Genomic DNA, 20,398 nt, shown 5'->3' on the forward strand with positions numbered 1-20,398 from the left:
TATTGGAGTGGTGTGTGTGCACATGGGGGGTACCTATGGTACCCCCCAGCATTTGCATGCACAATGTGGCAGGCACCGCGCAGTGCCTGTCACGTTGTGCATGCAAATGCACACAGTGCAGCCACAGCATTGTTGCGGGCGGTGCTGTGTGCACCGCCCGCCACAATGTTGTGGATGGGGAATGCCACCGTGGTGGCGGCATCCTAATTGCCGGTGCGGACCGCTGCACTACTGGTGGCCATACCCGGCACCGCTAGGGTGGTGGGCGGACGTAAGTTCCCCCGGCATTCTAAGAGGCCCCTAAGCCTTTAGTTTCCTTGAATGTGGCAGGACTAGAAAACCTTTAACAGATTTGGACGCAATATCTTTTTTAACATTATTAGAGTCCAGGCACGAAAGGGAAACACCGATAGAAGGCTATTGCAAGTTTTTTTCTCCTGGCACCAGATCACACACAAAGGGGCATGCAATTGGGGGGGGGGGAGGGTCTTTCCATCTTCTTGACAACTCGCTGGGATTTTGCATTCTGAGTATAAAAGGTGTGTGAGAAGGTGGTCAATAACCAGCTGATGGACTTTGTGGAAAGGGAGGTGCTTCTGCTCCCTGCCCAATCAGGATTCTGGGCATCCCATAGCACAGAAACAGTGTTGGTGTAGGTGGCGGAGGCCATCCGGGAGTGCTTGGATGCCTGCGGGAGAACGGCATTAATATTATTCGACCTCTCAGCGGCGCTCGATTCGGTCCCACACTCACTCCTCCTGTCACGTCTTGCTAAGATTGGTCTGTCGGGCACCATGTGGGGCTGGTTTCGGTCCTTTCTAGAAGGGCGGGTTGAACAGATCTGGATTCCACCGTCCGCCTCCTCCCCTCAGCCGGTTACAACAGGTGTCCCCCAGGGTTCCTCCCTTAGCCCCCTTCTTTTTAACATCTATCTTACTCCACTGATATACTTAAAGAGCTGGGGGCTTAAGTTTTGGCATATGCAGACGACACTCAGCTGCTTTTTACCTGGGACGAAGATGCGAACTCGGTACTACTGGTCCAAACTGTCTTTCTTCCATCTTCAGGTGGCTGGAAGAGGCGCAGCTTAAGTGTAATGAAGAGAAGTCGGAGGTCCTGCTATTTGGCAAATTCCCCCTTAACTTTAGAGAGCAGCTCTGGCATCCTGAGTATCCCTCACCTACCTCATCAGGGAAACCAGCGAAAAACTTGGGGGTCTGGTTTGATGAAGGTCTTTCCTTCTCGATGCACATCAAGAAGCTGTCTAGTTGTTGTTTTGGCCTGCTCAAAACTCTTAGAAGATTCTTTCCGCTCCTTCCTAAGGCAGCGAGGAAAGCAGTTATCTGTGTGTTGATTCTGTCACGGCTGGACTATGCCAGTGCCCTTTACACTGGTATCCCTGGGTACCTGCTGAAAAAGTTGCAGCTGGTTCAAAATACGGCAGCCAGACTTTTATTGGACATCTCGGCTAGGAACAGTGTCCATCAACAGCTGCGCTCTCGCCACTGGCTCCCCATGGTGGATAGATTGAAATTTAAATCATTGACCCTGGCCCAACGTGCTCTTCATGGTTGTGGCCCTCTTTACCTGCAGAGGCGTTTTTCTTTTATGCTCCCTCACGTCCTCTGCGGTCCTCGTCTCTTTGCTATGCTCAGGTTTCTCGCTTTCAGTTCCAGAGAATAGGGGGCAGCGCCTTCACGGTGAAGGTGGTCGCTGCTTGGAACGCTCTCCCCCTTGCCCTACATTCTATTCAACACCCTGTTGGGTTCAGGAGGAAACTGAAAACACAATTATTCTCCTAAAATTACTTTGCCCCACCCCCGCTAGGCCCCGAGCCGGGATACTCATGAGTAGCTGTGCGCGTTACAAACTTATATAAATAAAATAAATGTACCACTGGCCATAAAGAGTTTTTATGTGTTGAGATCCAAAATTGGAGCCACAACTCTACAAAGCGTGAACTATTTTTGATAAATGTATACATCAATCAAGCATCTGCAGGGAACCATTGGACGGAGCAGTTCATTTTAGGACTTCAGACACAGTCACGCTTCTGCCGCTGATGTGAGATTTTAATCAAAATCTTCTCCTTAAGCCCTATTGCAACATCCCATAAAAGATATCAGTTTCCAGGTGGCTGATTCCATCACAGGTAACACCGCCCAAAAAGAGCTGACCCCACTGGCCGCACCCTGTTAGCCGCATTAAAGGGCCTGTCCCTCCGAGGTCTGAATAGCCGCTTTCCGGAAGATCAACCCTCTCACCCCACTCATTTTTCGCCAAAAAGATCTGCTATTTTAGACTACACATTTTGTTCAGTTACTCTGTTTAATACCGTCACCTCAATTTCCATCTGTTTGCGTGGCGAAAGTGATCACATGACCCAGAGCCTGACCATAACAAATTGCATTAAAGCTCACCCCATCCTAAGTTCCATTGGATCAAACGGCACCCATCATAATAGAAAACGGGTCGAGTGGAGTTCGGAAGTGGCTGCAAAATATACCTTTTCCAAAGTGAACCTATCTGATCAGACTTATCCTTCAGTTAATACACAACCAAAGACCAGGAACTCCTTGTGCAAAACTACCAATAAGTTAAGTTCCAGATCCAATTTTAGAAAACTGGGGTTCACAAAATATCTCAAGACCCAGAAAAGATTGCTCGCAAGAAGTTTAGATCACTCTTTGCTTGCAGAAATCAACATTTTACGTTGTCAGTATAAAAACAAATCTGGCAAGCAAAACAAAAACATGAGGAAGCACCTTAAATTGAATTAGTTCTGTGCTGTCGAAATCAAAATCCTTCTGGTCTTCTGGATCATCATTAATCATCTTAGCAGGGGCTTAGAGTCACCCAATATAAGTGGGAACAATGTCACCCCCGAAAACTGGATCTTGCATATTGGCTCTTTGTACAGTGCATCCACAAATGCCCCAACCAAGATCCCAGCCCTAGCAGGCAAAGCCTTGTGCAAGTAAATTCCGAAGCATTAGAAGAACAACTTGATAAATACATGTCAACTTTCAGGGCCACAAAAATAGCAAACCTGAACCAGAAAAGCAGAGTCGATGGAGCTCCCGGCCCGCATGCATTCCAGCTTCAGATTACAAACAAGTTTCCGAGTTCTGGTCTATCTCTCTGGAAAATGTGTTTAAAATGTGTATGATCTCCTATTCCATTCCTTCTTTGTGGCCAGGTTAGATCCTACTTCCCATCTACCAAAAGGGCCCAGTGGTGCTTCCTGATAGATGTAGCCGCAAAGCCCTACTAGATGGTGAGGCTAAATATTTAGCATCACGATTATTGGAGGACATAGAAACATAGGCAAGGTTGAAAAATATAATGTCCCTTAATCAAACTGGTTTTAAGACCCTTTTCAGGAACAAATGACAATCCTGTGGCCTTAAGGATGCTTGTCGCAAACCAGATAAGAAAGAATCAGTCATTATATTGTTGTTTTATAGATTACAGCAAGGCTTCTGACCACGTCGACAGCCAACACCTCTGGCCCAAGCTTAACGCCTGGCAAATTCCGGAAATACTACTATGCGGCATTCAGCTGTTTTACACTTTCCACTGCAGATTGTCAAACGGAAAAGTCTATTCCTTTTTTTGGCTTTTGCGCTCCAAACCACTATTGATGCCGATGCGTTTCGACCTTCTCCAATTAGGACCAAAATATTGTTTCATATAAGGTCTTCTTCAGGGCTGAACAATGTCGTAGTAGGACATCTCTACACCGATTATCTTCCACATGCGTTTTCAATGAAGTGGTTGCTGCCTCATTTTTCAAGTTCGCACGGTTCTGAGTCTTCCAATTATCTTATCTGTTGTATTTACGGGCACCTTCTCCTTCATTTTTCGGTACATCCTCGTCTCCTGGAGGTTTCCCTGTCTTCGGTGTGTATTTCCGGGTTTCGACGTTCCTGGTCTCCGGACGATCTTGTGGCAACAAGAAAGAGCGTAATCTATGGTGTCAGAGGTATTGTTTTTTATAAAATTATTTGATAAGATAAATACAGCACAAGGTGTCAAACAAGGCTGTGTATTGGCTCTGGCCTTTATTAACCTACTGATGTGCAATCTGGTACCTGCGTTGAACTCAGCAATTAGCCACATGCCAAAACTGGAAAACCAACATATCACTTCTCTTGTCTATGCATACGATGTTGTCCTTCTGCAGACGATGGATCACCGTTTTACACAGCCATTGCCGTTCAAATGGAATGACAATAAATTATGAAAAAACAAATGTGAAATTTGGCAGGAAAAGGGTACAAAACAGGACCTGGTATCTAAACAAGCATGGTCTGACTGTCTCAAACAAATACAGATACCTGAGGTGCTGGCTGGATGACAAGCGAGGTCATTTAACACAGGCTGCCAAAAAAGGATCGGTGAAAAATCTCATTCAGTCAGAAATTACATTCAGAAATAGCCTCTAAATGCTCGGTCAAAAGCTCTTAATGATGCCTTGGAACTTAAGGGAGCAGCAGCATTGTGGAATTTAAATCTGCCTCATCAGCAGTTTAAATCAGCCCTAAACAAAGGGATTCACATGGTATCCTTTGCCCCTGCCTGCAGAACGTCCAGGAAAAGAAAGCATGCTGATATGGTCATTGAGAGCCACGCTAACAGAGGGATCCAAAAATAAATTTCTGACTCATTCTCAGTGCATGATAAAGTGATGTTTTGCCAACTTCCAATGGGCTGCTTCTCATCATTAGGTCTTCTGCCCCCGTGGATGCGCCAACCCGAAACCAATTTGTGCCGCTTATGTGGCCTGTTCCAGGAATCACTAATTCACCAGCTCTGTATATGCCCAATCTTATCATGAGCATAAAAGACTCTTCCACCATTTTTTGATTAAACAAGGGGCGCGGTCAATACAGGCAATTTCTCTTGACTGAAGCTCATCCTCAAGCAATTGCTTATCTCATGAAATTCCTGGACCAAGCGGATAAAACACTTAGGAACTCAGTTACTGCTCCAAGCCCTGCGAGAGCTCTTGCCTCACTGTAAAATGCATATTGATTGAAACAAACCATTACCTATCCCCCCCAATTTAGAAATTCATAGTCCAGATCCAGCTTGTGACGTAATCTTCACAGCATCTCCAGTGGTCATTTAGCAATATTCATAGCACCTGGCACTTTAAATCTTACCACTTTAGTATCTTCTTTCGGGTATACTTACTTGATAATTATGCAGATGTATCATATCAACTGTAATGATATGTTATTAACCTTCACTTCAGAAGTTCTAAATCTTTGTAAATTGGTGCCTTTGAAACTTAGCTTGTTCTCAGCATTTGTTGCATGTCAAAAATCTATGGCACTAGCTTTTCGATATTTAAAAGATATGACGTCATGGGTTTATGTTTCTATGCTCCATGTGCATTGAATGTATCGCACAATGAGTTGTTGTTTCTGTGCGCTAATTTGATATATTTCTTTTGAAAAACTATTCATACTTGCACAAATGATGTATCTTGTACTTGCCACCTTAATTGACTGAGTTGTCTAAATAATGTATTTTAAAGGTTAAGTAGTCCAGAATGCGAGTTTTTAAGAGTCACTTTGATTAAAAAAAAAAAAATCTAAATCAATTTCTTATCACATTGTCATGCAATTTGTCTTACAACATTATAACACATTTAATACACCCATTGATGATTATGGTAAATGTACACAGTTATAACAAGGACATAAACCCGACAAGGAAGTATGGCCCCATCACTGCTTGCCATAGACACCTGTGAATCTAATATTAGAAAAAGGCAAAACTCGTTGAAAATAAAGACGATGGTTCATTTTTATTTATACAGAAGAACAATTTTCTTTGTTTAATAACAAAAAATAGAAATTAAAGGCCACTAATAGTGGCGTGCTCGTGAAACCGTTATCAACAATCAATAAACCGTCTTTGCAGTCCAGTATAGCAGAGCCAACAACAAACATCCTTGATGAATTGTCCTGCTTTCAGTTAATGATTGTTCCAGCAGATGGCGCTATAAGACAATGGTGCACAGAGCAGGATTCAGATCAGAGACAAAAGTGCTGGTTAACCGAAACATATTTGCATCCCACATAAAATTGGTCAATCATTGCACAGTAAAAAGGAGGATAACCAAACACCTACCTGAAGATATACACCTATCGGATATACACCTACCGGACTTCTCACACAACTCACATACTCAGATCCGAGCTCTACATTTGGGATTAGACTTTTATATATTCAATGAAAATACACCTTTGTATGCTCATTATGCCAAACTGAACTGAAGTCGGAGCAGAATGTAACATTTATTAAAGGGGGGGTTGAAATTGCATATTCATGTCTTCCGGCCAATTAAGTATTATTTCAGTGGATGGGACATTCTTTAGTGAATGTATCCTAAATAGTCTTTGCCTGTTGAATTGCCACTAAAAATGCTCTGAAATATTTTGCATAAATAAAAGCACGTACATATGATGTGTTCACAGAATTGATAGAGTCAAAGCGATCATTATTGTTTTATTGTCTCAGAGCGAGGAGCTTCAAACCGATGAACTGTGCAAGACACATTATCACAAAATGTGAACAAAAGCAGGATTTCCAATCAAATAGAGGACCACTAAAAATGCAGTTTAAGTGACTATGGATTAATATGAAGTGTTGTCTGGAAGGCAGAGTGTCTGAGGCAGAGAAACAGTGAGGTTTTCTAGCAAACCAACAAGTTGCTGTACCCAGGCAAGGGGCACAGCTCGTGAGAGGCAATGGAACTATTTTTTCAGCAAAACCAGCTCTGCTTCAGAGAGAGTGGCTGTTGTAAACTGTGCAACATTCCAGAATATGTCATGTGAATGGTCATGTGCATTGGGAGGACAAACATTGAAAAGAATATATCATTTATGTAACTCATAACGTTAATATCACAGGCCCAAATTTAGCAAAACACATTTAAAAAGTCAGAAACCTTTGTATTGAACATTCCAACTACAATTTGAATACTTCGCAAGTTTTTGAAGATTCACAAAAATTCCCAGGAGCTCCCCCCACACTCCCCTTCACACCCTGTAAACACACTTACCCTGTCTTTTAGGTGAGCAGGCTTACAGTTTCTTGTTTAGGGGATTACTTGTTGAAATAATCTTCTAAACGTTTGTAATTTTGAATGTCCCTGACATACAAAATGGTGGAGGCTAAATTATGTATTGTCACACCCACTTCTACACTCCTTTTTCCGACCCTGTCCCTAGACCTGGTATTGCAGAAAATCAACCAAACACTTTTGTGGATTGTCCACGGAGTGAGTAATCTACAGAAAGGAGTAAAGCAGATTAGAGGGGGGAAACACATTTTTTCTTCGCAGGGAGGATGATGAAGAGCCTTCCCGACCCTGCCATAAAAAATAGTGGGCTCCTTTCCTTTCCCTCCATGGAAATGCACCTACTAGTGCCTTCTGGAGTTTGCATGTGTTCCCAGGGGGAGTAGATGGGGTAGAACTTCTCGAGGTTTATGAGTATCCCCCGAAAATAAAAAATTGTGGGTAAGGCAAGATTTTGCGTTCCCTCTCCCTCTCCGTTAAAGTCTTTTCCTTGGCCCTAACCTACGTAAAATCCACCACTCCAGCGGATTGTTGGCACTAAGCAGCACATTCCGCATGTGTAAAATGTTTGCAGATTCTGAATCTGTATTTTGGAAATGTCCAGAGTTAAAATTTGTGCACACCTATAGGTATATCATATATTGCTTACTATGTAAATGATGTACTGTGCAGCACCCCCAACTCATAGACACGCGCGTATATAGTACATTTGTAGGTACTTTTAACGCACACAGGTGCAGAAAGGAGTGCTGTGCTTGCCTCCTATAAAATTGTGCTGTTCTAGTTTCTCCATCACCCGTGGTTGCTCAGTAATTTCTGGTGTTAGAGTAAGAGTTCCAGACATCAGGCCCCAGAATCACTAAGCAGCAGCCACCTCCCCGTCAATTACAAGCTGTGCTGTATACAGCTCATGCACTAACAGAGTGTTATTGCATGGTCTGTGGCAGACAGCACAGTTCTGTCGAATGCAAGCGCACTGCTCCATTCTACACATCCATGTATAGGTTCCTCAGTTCGATTTAGGTGTCATTGAGTTTACAAAAAAGAACACTCGGAGAATAATTTTGACCCCCAAAGATTTCTGATAAATGACATTTCCTTTGCTCTGAAACCACCCCAGACTCATATTTGACATCTAGCAGACAACAGCACCATGGCCCCCTGGGGTAATTGCGCGCTCTATAAACACTATCAATAGCAATATTTATTGTGCAAAGTTTTCACCAAAATAAACTACACCAATTTCTGGACACCAGAAAAAATGAAACTCAATTCGGTTAAAAATGTAGAAATCTATGACGTTGAGCATGAGGCTATATTTTGTACAGAACAAGGCAGAACAGCCCTTAAAATGCTGGAATGGCTTCTTTCAGTGGTCGGTGACTGTACTCTAAGGAGGGCTAGACAAGTCCATTCTTCGATACTCTGCTCCAGAGAACTCTCTCCGTCTAGACCTTCTCCACATTATGTTTGCTTTCAGAAACCTGCAAAGCAATTCAATGAGTTAGTATTTTGGTGAAGACATTGTCTGACATTTATTTAAAATTATGGTTGTAAGGGATTGACTCTTTTTGCATGATCACCCTCAATACTGCTGGATTTTCAACTCTGAAGGTGCACTGAGGCCTGCTAACCAGTACTCAGTGCCATTGCTGTGACTCTTAAAATGTATATGTCTGATTGGTTCACCCACAATTGGTGTAAGTTAACTTACTTGTATGTCCCTAGTATATGGTACCAGGGGTACCCAGGACCTGTATCTTGTGTGGACTTCCGCCCTTATTGTGCCCCCATGAATGTGACAAAGCAAAGTATGACTGCCAGCACACCATTGCTGCCGGGCAGAGCAGTTTTTTACTACTAACTCAACTTTGCAATTTAAAATAATGAAAAGCCTAAACCTTTCTTTTTAATATTTATAAGTCAAGTCATCCCCAAGTCAGGCCTATCGAGCTCTATAGGCAGTGTGCATCATTTTAAAAGGTTGGACATGTGTTTCTTGACTTTACATGTCCTGGCACAAAAACTCTGCATTGTCTTTTTTACTGTGAAAAGGCTAGTAGCCCAATTGGTGAGTGCAGTTACACTCTGGCAACTCAGCAGTGCACAATCTGAATGGAATTACTAAATGTGATATCTCAAGGTTTGAAAGTATACATGAAAAAAATCTGACTTGTCAAGTCAAATTTAATGTACTTTATGCACGTATGGCAACTGTATTAAATAGCCACTTTGTTGCCCAAAGTTTTCTAGTGACCATTTGCAGTCGCGGGCCACCAGACAGCCTTCCGCACTCACCGGGGGAGGAGTGGACGACTCTCAGAAAGGAACACGAAGGGCCTGACATTGGAAGATGTATGACTTCTCCCTTACAAGATGGCAAATGAGGGTGTGAGCCCAAAAGGTGAGCTTCAAAGGGTAAGCCACTTTAGAAGGGCAAATGGAGGGCACACATGAGAGTAACTGCTCTTTTGTTCTTGCAGACAGGTTGGCTTCAGGGACAGAGAGAGGAAAACAGTTGTCAAACCGTTTTTCCCATGGGCGTATATCCCCCATGCGGCCACACCTCTGGGATGGACTAGGGAGCTCCACGCACCAGGAGAATGGTTCTGCCATCTTGTGAGTGGGCAGAATTGTGCATTCTGGGTTTACTGGTTGCTACACTTCACAGAAAGCCATCACTAGGCAGGAGGGCATCTGGTAGCCGATTGGCTAGAAGTCGCCACATCCCAAAGAGCCAAACCTGGGCATAAAAGTGGTACCCTTGGCATCTAGACCAGAGATCACGTCTGTACTGAAGAATGGACTGAATGAGGACTGCCTTTTTTTTCCTGGACCCAGCAAATAGAGGCTTCACCAACACTGGGCTCCATCTGCTTCTCTAAAGGTTAGCAAAGAGAGTACCGTACCTGTGGAGCACTGCTCAAGGAAAAGTTGGCACCAAGCCTTAGACAGAAAAAGCGGCTTCAAGAGTCAGTTGACTGACTTCTTGTTACAGCTACAGGGCCCCAAAAGCTGAAGAAGTCTTCCTTGAGGAATCGATAGCCAATAATGCCTGACCACCAATGTGTAGCCCAGGAAACCAAGACCTGACCATCAAAAGTTGCAACAGTGTCTGCTAAACCCTGGAGAGATGCTGGAGTGTAGTTTTTTCGATCAAAATAGAGGTTTTCGCCAGTTAAAGAGAATCACTGGTTTTGCAGTAACCAGAGACCAGTGGCATCTGCTTTTTGGCTGGACTTCAACTGGACTTCAAGAGCCATCAACCCCTGTGGCCAAAGTCGCCCCACACTGTTCATGTTCTTAGGGGTGATCCCAGGAAGACCGCATCACCAGATCAGCATCCTTCAGCATCCTGTATCCTTTGCATCAGGACCACTATCTTACAGTCTATGGCGGTCAACCAATGGAGCCTAAAACTGGACTGGAGACTGCTTTAGCTGTGAAGTAGCACTCTAACCAAGGCTCATTGGTCTCTGGAACTTTTTACCGTCCGGAGTTAGTCACTCGCAGCAGCCTGGAGCAGTAGTTTACAACTTTATAAAACTTTTCTAAAGTTTGCAATATTTGAGTGCGAGTGTCGTCCATCACAATGATTTATTGTGTTGAAATAAAAAGCAGTGATTTATTGTTCCTTTAAAAATTCATATCGCCGGAATGCTCTGGTGGATTTTTGTTGTTGAGGTGTCATTTGGAACATAAACATACAACCTATTTTTATAAATTAGTAATGGATTTTGTGTCTCGTTCCTCACTTGTAGGAAGGTGGAGTATTATGTGGTGATGCTAGTTAGGCTTCAAAATGCAATAGTCTCACAAACCTCAAAGATGGTCCTTGGACTCACAATAATAATCCTTATATCAGTTCTGATAGAGTGGTAAAGAGCAGTCAGGGTTTACTAGAGCAATATGTGTTAAGCATTTCAGAGTACCAACATGAACCATAAGTAATGGATATGACTCGAAAGAAATCCAATACTAATTTACAAAACGAAATCAGATTTTAACCTTAATTTAGACACCATAAAATCAGTGCAAATTATTACTGTGAAACGTTATCATTGTGGTCAATAGTAAAAACCACTAGTGACAATCAGTCACTTGTAGGTCTAGTTATGTGCAACCCTAAGAGGGTAAAGGTGATGTGGGACCCAGTACCAAGCCACGGCAGACAGTTCGATTTTACCTGACTCTAGAAGCCCGGGTGCAGGGTTGCCCTGGCTGTCCTTGGTGCTAAAGCGGGAGCTGCAGGAGAGTTGGTTTTACCACTTACACGGTGCTGGTGGGAAACAGGGTGCAAAATGTCAACAATGAAATGACTTTTGATGTCAGATAAAGATTTTGCAGAGTCCCCTCGAGGTGAAGCATCGTGTAAAGGTGGTGGCTAACGGACTGGCAACCACTAAGCTTTGGCAGCAGTAAGCACAGTAGAAAGTTATATCAACATCAGGAGGTGCAGGGGATCAAGGTAGCCACCTGAAACTTTGTGGAGGGCAAGACTGTGATTCTCACAATGCACTGGACCATCTACTTCTGGGCGATCCATCAGAAGGCCCAATGGCCAGCGATTCTTTGGCTTCAAATGTTGTTTTTACCTGCTGTTGCATAGGACTAGTGCCACTAGTCCAGGAGAGTCTGGTGATAACTTTGGATCTCAAAGAGATTCCTCTTGCTGGGGGAGCCAAACATTGATCCAAGATGAGCCACATTCGTGCAGTTCCAGAAAGGTGGCCACAGGTACAGAGTATCACGACGTTGGTTTGTGAAGCTCCTGTTGCAGCAGACACAGGTCTTTTTTTATTTTGTCCTTATACAAGCCAGATCAAATCGGAGGTTCTGGTGTCAGGGGTATCCCTTAAATCCTAGATTTAGTTAGGGATGTGGGTGCAAGTGGCCAATGAGCTACTAACCACAGGGGCTAATCTGCCACTGAGGTGACCACAGCCGGAGGTGTAGGTCACAATTTCTGCCCAGAACCCACTATTCTACCACTTTTAAAAATGATGGAAGTCTTTCTTGGCAGTGTAGGTGGTCTACCCGGGAGGTGTGGCTAGCCTTCTGGGGGTGTACACCTACTGAATGCAAATTCTTTTCACATGCCTGGGTGCAAATTTGGCTGGGGGCAGGGTGAGGGCTGTGTCCTCCTTTGTGAGGCAGCCTGGTTGCATTTTACAGGCGGTGCAGCATTTGAAGTCCACAGCCTTGATATGCCACTTCACTGGCCTGCCTGCCAGGGAGGTGTGACCTCCTTCCCTTCCAGGTATTTGTTTCTGACTGAGAGTTCACACCCCCTGGCAGGAGGTCAGATTCCTGTCTTGGCAGCAGCAAGCTCGGTCTGACAGCCATAGCAAAGGAAAGGCTGGGGCAACCTGGTGGGCATCTTCTAAGGTAGCCACCAGGGTGCATGACACATCGTCCTCGACACGCGATTTGCGTCAAGGGTGATAAGGCACATTGTTTGATAAAAAACGCAACATATTTAGGTGGTGTCATAATGGAGCTGCAAACCTCGGGTTTGCCAGGGTGCCAATCCATGTTATCCAATGGACAGTGTATCACAAATTCGGCTGGGGGCAGGGTGAGAGCTGTGTCCTCCTTTGTGAGGCAGCCTGGTTGCATTTAACAGGCGGTGCAGCATTTGAAGTTCAAAGCCTTGATATGCCACTTCACTGGCCTGCCTGCCAGGGAGGTGTGACCTCCTTCCCTTCCAGGTATTTGTTTCTGACTGAGAGTTCACACCTCCTGGCAGGAGGTCAGATTCCTGTCTTGGCAGCAGCAAGCTTGGTCTGACAGCCATAGCAAAGGAAAGGCTGGGGCAACCTGGTGGGCATCTTCTAATGTAGCCACCTGGGTGCATGACACATCGTCCTCGACACGCGATTTGCGTCAAGGGTGATAAGGCACATTGTTTGATAAAAAACGCAACATATTTAGGTGGTGTCATAATGGATCTGCAAACCTCGGGTTAGCCAGGGTGCCAACCCATGTTATCCAATGGACCGTGTATCACTTATAGTATCCTTTAATGGTAAAGGCCACTGTAGGGGCATATAAGCTTCCACTTTCAAGTCCACATCTTTAATATAATGCATCCTTCCTCCTGGGCTTAGGAAACCTTTCTTAGGGATGACAGACATATATTAAAAATAGTGCACTGCGTTAGCCACATATGGTAAGTACAAATTCGAGTTCGAGCAGTTTGCGCTGCTCCTGCAGTGTGCAATGACAGTCCTGCTGTCAGTAGTAACACCTTTAACACCCATGCCCTGGGTACCACTATGGACTTATAAGGGGGTTAAAGTCTTTTGTCAATTGGGGTTACCAATTCACACATATTGGTGTTAGGGAGAGAGTACTGGCACTGGGGACTAGTTAGCAGGCTTCAGTGTACTGTCAGAGTCGAAAACCAGCATCTAGTAGTCCAAATTGAGGCAAAAAGTGGGGGCATCTGTAATGCTTTATATTTGTTCCTTTAATAAAGCCTGACTGCCGAGAGACATCTACCCAGGGTTGAGCTAAGGTTCTTCAAATGAGTCTGACTGGACCTATTTAAATTGAAATCGAAATTAAAATACTTATAAAGCGCACGTTCACCATGCGGTTTCTTGGCGCTAGGAGCACAGACCATCAGACAGTGGGGAGGGCGAACTACTGGTGAGGGAAAGCTTGGGCAAAAAGAAAAGTTTTCAGAGCTTTACGAAACTCAAAATAGTGGGAGGAAGACCTGAGGGGAAGGGGAAGGGTGTTCCAGAAGGTGGGCGCAAGTGTAGAAAATTTTGCACCACCTGACATCTTCTTCTTAAAGCGAGGAACAATCAGAAGGGATTGTGAGGAAGAACGCAGGTCCCTGCTAGGGTGATATGCCTTAATCTCAGAAGAGATAAAGCCCGGGGCCGTCCCCGCCCTCGCCTGGAAGGTGATACAACCCATTTTGAACAACGCTCGTTCCCGGACAGGCAACTATTACAGCTAGTGTGTTTATTACACAGTGGGGTCTCACACCAACACCTATAATAAACCATTTTCTTCGCAATAATCTTCAGAATGAAAGTTGTTTTAGTTAGTCAAGAACAGTGACTCAGCAACAGCAGATCAGGAGACAGATATGCAAAGTGTTTTCAATTTGGAAAAACTAATGGTGTTTTGTTTTTTTACAAACTTCAAAAACATTTTTCTCGCCTGCTTGGGTTAGGTTCTGATCTCTTCCATGCAGTTGAATAACGCTGAGAGTATTTCCAACTGAAAATCAAAGCAGAATTACATTTAAAAGATGCTGTACTTGTAAAACACCATGGTATTGTTCTCTTTTATCCCTAGTACTCTAGGCCCTGCATCTCATTGCTCATTAAATAAATATTATAGAAACAGATCACCGTTGTGAGTACCAACAAACAATCTGAGGACATGAGTTTACTGCAAGCATATTGTTAGTGTGTTAGGAGTAATGTAATTTCTCCGGGTGCAGCCGGTATAGAAAGAGCAGTGGGGCGGTGGGGCGGGGCAGAGCAGGGGCGATGTTGACAGACAATAGGATAGGGAAAACTGCTTACCTTGTGCTCCCCGCATCGCTGACTCAGTGAGGTGGCGAGCGCAAGGTAGGAAGTTTTATTTATTTATTTATTTTATTTTCCCTATAACGTTGTCTGTCGACTTAACCCCCGCCCCGCCTCACCATTCTTACCTGTACCAGCTGTGCCTGAATTTTTTCCTGAAAACCTGTACCATCGCCCTCCATCTCCACAAACTCAGACAGTGTGTCCTGTCCTAAGAGGCCAGCACAGGATACAATTTCTCAACTACTGCAACATTGGAGACAGCATTCACAGAATAGTGGCTGCTTCAGTTTGGGTCACCTAGACTATATTTCAGCAGTTTCTCAACCAACAGAAAATATAATATGCATGTAGTCTTTGAACAACTAGTAGCTGTAAGACAGGGTTTTGCAGACTTTGCTCAAAATATCTAAAAATATTTATATGCTGGTTAAAAATAGTTTGTTTTTTTAGTTGATGGAACAATTTACTTCAGATTATTTTGCCCAATGTTAATTGCTTATAAGGTAGTAAATAGTGCAAACAGTCCAAACTTATTGAATGCTCAGATATATGGAGTGAAAATTCTGGAGAAGATTTAAGGTTCATAAGTACTAATGCATTTTCCAATAGACACAGAATGGGAAAAAAACCTTTGATACATCAGGTCACTAGTGTGCAGCACACGTCCTAATGAGAACCATTTCAAACCTATTTACTTATATTGTTGTGCTCTCTGTGTATAAGTAACATATAAGCTTCTGGTGCGACTCTCAAGACCACCTGTTTTTTTTACATATTCTAAATGTTCACGCAATAACAAGTCATTTCTTCATGAAAAGGTACCAGGTTTAATGACAGGAGATTACAATCAAAATGGAGTGGATGTTGTGCCAGCAAAGAGGATGAAACGGGTCTCCAGTAAGGAGATTACATTCAATGCTTAAATGTTCACCAGTTTGAAGCCAGTATTGTTTTACTTTTACAAATTTTGAGGTTGAAATCATTTTAAAAATATAATAATTTTGTCCTATAACACATTGTGCAAATTGTACAGCTTTTGCAGTACTTTACGAAGATTCAATACAATAGGTCAAGCTGTATCTTGTCGAAAATGTACTGCAGTTGTTTTATGATGTGTAGTGTTTCATGTTCTTACTAGAGTGGAATAAGAACAGGTGTGAGGTAAGAGTGTGGAATGGAGGAGAGGATGTGGCCTAACTGCTAGAGCGTTCAACCTCGGAGATGTGGACCTGGGCTGGAGTCTCGGGATCGGCTCAACATCCTATGATTCTGGGCAAATCACTTTATCTGCCCATGCCTAACAAAAAAATGGATGTGTCCGTCTGTAACTCAACTGGGGGTCATGTAAAGCACACTAATACCTGCAGGTCTAGTTTGCACTCTATAAGAGTCCATAGAAATAAAAACAAGCATTTACAATGCAATAGGTCTCACAATAGTGATATTTTGAGCTATTGGCATTGTAAATGGCAATGCCTGTTATAATAATAAAAGGCATTGTCATTTACAATACCAAAAGGTCAAACTTTAGCAAAAGTAAGACCTATTGTGTTGCAGAGCGCGGTGTCCATGAAGTGGGCACCGTGCTCACAAAGTAAAAAAAAACAAGAAAGAGCGAAGTGTCCATGAAGCGGGTGCCGTGCTCAACATATTAGTTAAATAAAAAATTAAACTGAGCGCGGTGTACCTGAAGCTGGCGCCGCAAATTTTATAAAAAAAATAAAAGGTGAAAAAACACGCTGTGTCCCTGAAGCGAACACCGCATTCTTATAAAAAGTAATATTAAAAAAATAAATAGCTTCACTATAGTGTGGTGACTGCTGTAAGGGTAGGGGGCAGCTGCTTTTAAACATAGAAAAAAGAAAAGAAAAAAACAACAGGGTTGCCAGTACTGATATCTTTTTAGAAAACCAATTCAAAGGAACAAGGAATTTACTCAATGTCACCCGAATCCATTTTTATCAAAAATTCTTTTTCATTCAATTTCATGAAAAGGGAACACATTTATCTTTCATTAAAATGTGAATCTCTTATTAACAACACACGCAAAAACTCATTAAACAGACAATTGACCCAACAAAACAGTCAATGGATGACGGCCTGTAGACAAATCAACTAAATAATACGTTCACCATACAAAACTCAAACATATGACTAGGACAACACATAAAACATATAACATAGAACAATTAAACATTCAAAAAATGGAAGGTGATTTCATCACAACCATTTTTGGGGAAAAAAACACAATTTGACAAACAAACTGTGTGTTTTTTTGAACAGCAGGATTTCTGCACTGTAATGATATACTGAAATTCAATGATTTTTCAAACAGACAGAAACCTCAAGGTTATAAACACACTTATTTGAACAGAAGTGGTCGACGCGTTTCAAACCCCACGTTCCGAAAATGGTTGCAATTAAATCACCTTCCATTTCTTCACTGTTTAATTGTTCTATGTAAATACACAAAAACCTGGGTGTCTAATAAGAGACAACTATGTCTCTAAAAAACATATACTGTGTTGAGTTTACCAAATGCATAACTCAATTACAGAAAGTGTTTGAATAAGGTTTTGACAATCCGACGCATGTAACCACCTGCAAAAGTAGGTGAGATCCAAAATCCAGAGTTGGATTACCATCAAAATCTTGTTGGTGGTCTGATTTTTTCTCATCTGGTCATCCACAGGACTGAGCTGGTGTGTCTCCAGTTTAGCGAGACTACTTCCAGAACAGCCTGGTAGGACATGGGTCAAGCCCACAATCGCTCATGTGACCATGCGTAGGATCACCAAATAGAACAATAAGCAGTGCAAAGGTGAAAGTGTAAAAAGGTGAAATTAAAAGAGAATAGAAAAATCACAGTAAGAGAACTTTAATAGCTGTGAGTTCCTTTCCATTTAAAAACCAGAACAGCGCAAAATCACAGTATCAACAAATAACTGTTTAGGGGCCAACATGTTTCAGCCATACAGGGGAACACTCCCTAGGCTTTCGTCAGGGCCTCTGTTCTTATAAACTCTTGCTACTGCTTGTGCAATTCACAATCATAGTGAAAACAAAAACACAGTGACAACTATAAAGGATATGTTTTCTCATTCCTCCTTGTCAGCAGGTATGTAATTTACCTAGAAAGTGCAAGATGGTGTAAGTGCATCGGATATAAAACCATATAATGTAATTAGAAAAATTGAAAAGAGGACCAAATGGTTCCTTACTCACCCATCTCGACAGGGGAGAATACCTCACCTCACCTGGACCAAACTCAGAATAAGGGAGGCCACGCACTAAGAACAAGAAAAGGGAGTTCAAAAATAAAAAACCAGCTAAGAACCTGGGTTTTATTACTTATGTTGTCATCCCTATAGAGACTATGTTCTGTGCTCAATACTCTAGCAGCCAAAAAAGAGCCAGGCTCACCCACATGTAGTAGGACTGTCTAGACTGAATATGTAGTTAACTGTAATAATATGTACAAGGGCTTAACATTTATATATACAACAGAGGTTACACTTACCTCTCCGTCGTTGCCCCAGGCAAAGTCTGAGGTTGGGGGAGGCAACGAGTGGGAGGGGTGAGGTCATTCTTATAGGCACGTTCGACTTAGTGTACACCCATTAGTCTCCACCCATAGGCTCCCGTTAACTGAACGTGTGTCTACTCCATTCAAAAGTACTTAATGTCAGCGCGCCTGGGCATGGCAATATAAATAAACACTGGCATAGCAATATAAATAAACACTTACAATCGCCAGGAAAGGTTTCTTCATTTAGCTCGCGTTCAGTGTTTTTGTATATATTCCGGTATACGCGGCGTTTCAGGAAGTGAGTCGCGTGTTCTCGCGAGATTTAGTTGGAACTACAAGGGGAGGAGATTGTAGTTCAAAGGAGAGGCTCCCGCGACCCTAGGACTTTGGACTCGAAAACCGATGGACAGTGTAGTTCCAAAGTAGGGTCAGAATTACGCGCTGATTAAACGAATATAACTTGCCTCAATAAAAAGAAATATTTTAGATATTGTAAAGCCCATGGGGCCCAATAATTGTACTGTTATAATTATTGAATTTAGTGTTTATAAAATTCATAGTTTACCAAACAATATTAGAAGCGCCACTTATGTGCTTTGTATGTACATGCAAGGGTGTATATTTTAACTGAATGTCTTATAATTCAAAATTATGAATACTAACCACTGTGTATGGTGGGGTCTGATGGAAGACAAATGTAAATTGGAAAGCTTGCCTCCATAGTACTCGGGAGATGTGCTTAGTGGAAAATCGTAGTTGTTTATCCGCATTTGTGTACAACCAGGTACCTTGTGTGTGGAAAAAGGTTGTCTAATGTACTAACTTGTCAACCGACATTATAGCTGAAACAGATCTACTTGTAGGAGCCAGAACATGGATATATTGTAGAAATCATGTTGTTATCCACGGAATATGTTATCATAATGTAGTCCACGGAATTTCATCGTTCAAACCCCGGGAATCCGTGGATAATCGAAAAATCCATTTCTGTTCTCTTGTGAACAAGTATCTAGTAGAGTCTCCAATGTGTGACGGTATAAATGGCTTCTCCAACACTGTCCAAGAGAAATCAATTTCACTATGATTTAACTCTATCCAATGTTTGGTCAGTCTGGAAATGCTCTTTTTACAGCGAAAAGCGCTTTTGTGTTCCAACATTCTCGTCCATACTTTCCTCGTGGTCATGGCCACGTATTGTTCCTGACATGGGCATGTGAGTAAGTAGATGAGATGGGAACTATTGCAATTGGTAAAGTTCTTGAGAATCCAGGGACGATCTGTGCCTATCTCAATTTGGGAAACTTTCTGAGTTTGGGGACACACTGAGCAGTTGCCACAGGGATGGTGTCCAGCAACTGCTGCAGTGTTCCAGAGTGTGCCTACTGTTCTTCCAGGTGGGTCTCTGGGACGGTTATGTATCAAACGGTCCCTCAAATTAGTGGACCTTTTGAAGGCAAAAAGAGGAAATTGCATTTCCTCATTGCCAAAATTGAGAATTTTCCAATTTTTTCTCACAATGCGTTGGAATTGGTTTGACTTTGTGTTGTAAGTGGTCACTAAAGTCAAACGGTCCAAGGGTGGTTTTCTAACAGGGACCTCCAACAAAGCATCGCGATGGTTGTTTGCTGCTCTTTTCCATGATTGTGCAATCAGTTTTTTTGGATAATGTCGTGCTTGAAGTTGTTTGGACAAGCCCTCAGCATGTTTCTGAAAACTGGTAGACGTTGAGCAGTTTCGCCGAACTCGTAGAAATTGCCCGTAGGGCAGGTTATCCCTAAGTGATTTGGGATGTTGGCTCTCGTAAAGGAGCAACGAGTTTCTGGCTAGAGGTTTCTTGTAAAGTTCGGTTTCGAGACCAGTAGGTGTAACATAGATTGACAGATCAAGGAAGGAAATCCTTTCTTTGCTTTTCTCCAAAGTAAATCTCAAAAAACGATTTTGAGTATTCAGCCACTGGTGGAACGATATGATCGACTCATCATCCCCTCGCCAGATGATGAGTATGTCATCAATATAACGCTTCCACCAGTGGATGTGTGGTCTGTAAGGGTTGTTTGGAGTCAGAACGCTTTCCTGCTCGAACACGTGGACGTACAGGTTCGCCAGGCTGGGAGCAAAAATGCTCCCCATGCTTGTACCGGACACCTGTAAATATGTAGTTCTTTCAAATTGGAAGAAATTGTCTTTCATGGCGATTTTGGCTAAAGCCATGATAAA

The 20,398-nt window shown here is 42.8% G+C and overlaps 1 protein-coding gene across 2 annotated transcripts in view; it reads right to left on the reverse strand.

Moving 5' to 3' along the window:
• Window positions 1–5,799: 5,799 nt before the first annotated feature.
• The window catches only part of LOC144768306 (solute carrier family 2, facilitated glucose transporter member 10-like), a 216,563-nt gene continuing 201,964 nt past the window's right edge, over window positions 5,800–20,398 (reverse strand). Inside the window, exons 6-7 of one of the 2 annotated variants that reach the window (XM_078651878.1) lie at window positions 14,276–14,335; window positions 5,800–8,580 (exon numbers count right to left, since the gene is read on the reverse strand). In XM_078651878.1, the coding sequence (XP_078508004.1) occupies window positions 8,487–8,580; window positions 14,276–14,335 (154 nt within the window). In that variant the 3' untranslated portion in view covers window positions 5,800–8,486. The remainder of the gene's footprint in view (window positions 8,581–14,275; window positions 14,336–20,398) is intronic. The other variant, XM_078651879.1, reaches the window with a different exon arrangement.

The sequence above is a fragment of the Lissotriton helveticus genome, chromosome 7 (assembly GCF_964261635.1).
Source record: "Lissotriton helveticus chromosome 7, aLisHel1.1, whole genome shotgun sequence".
NCBI classification, from domain to species: Eukaryota; Metazoa; Chordata; class Amphibia; order Caudata; family Salamandridae; genus Lissotriton; species Lissotriton helveticus.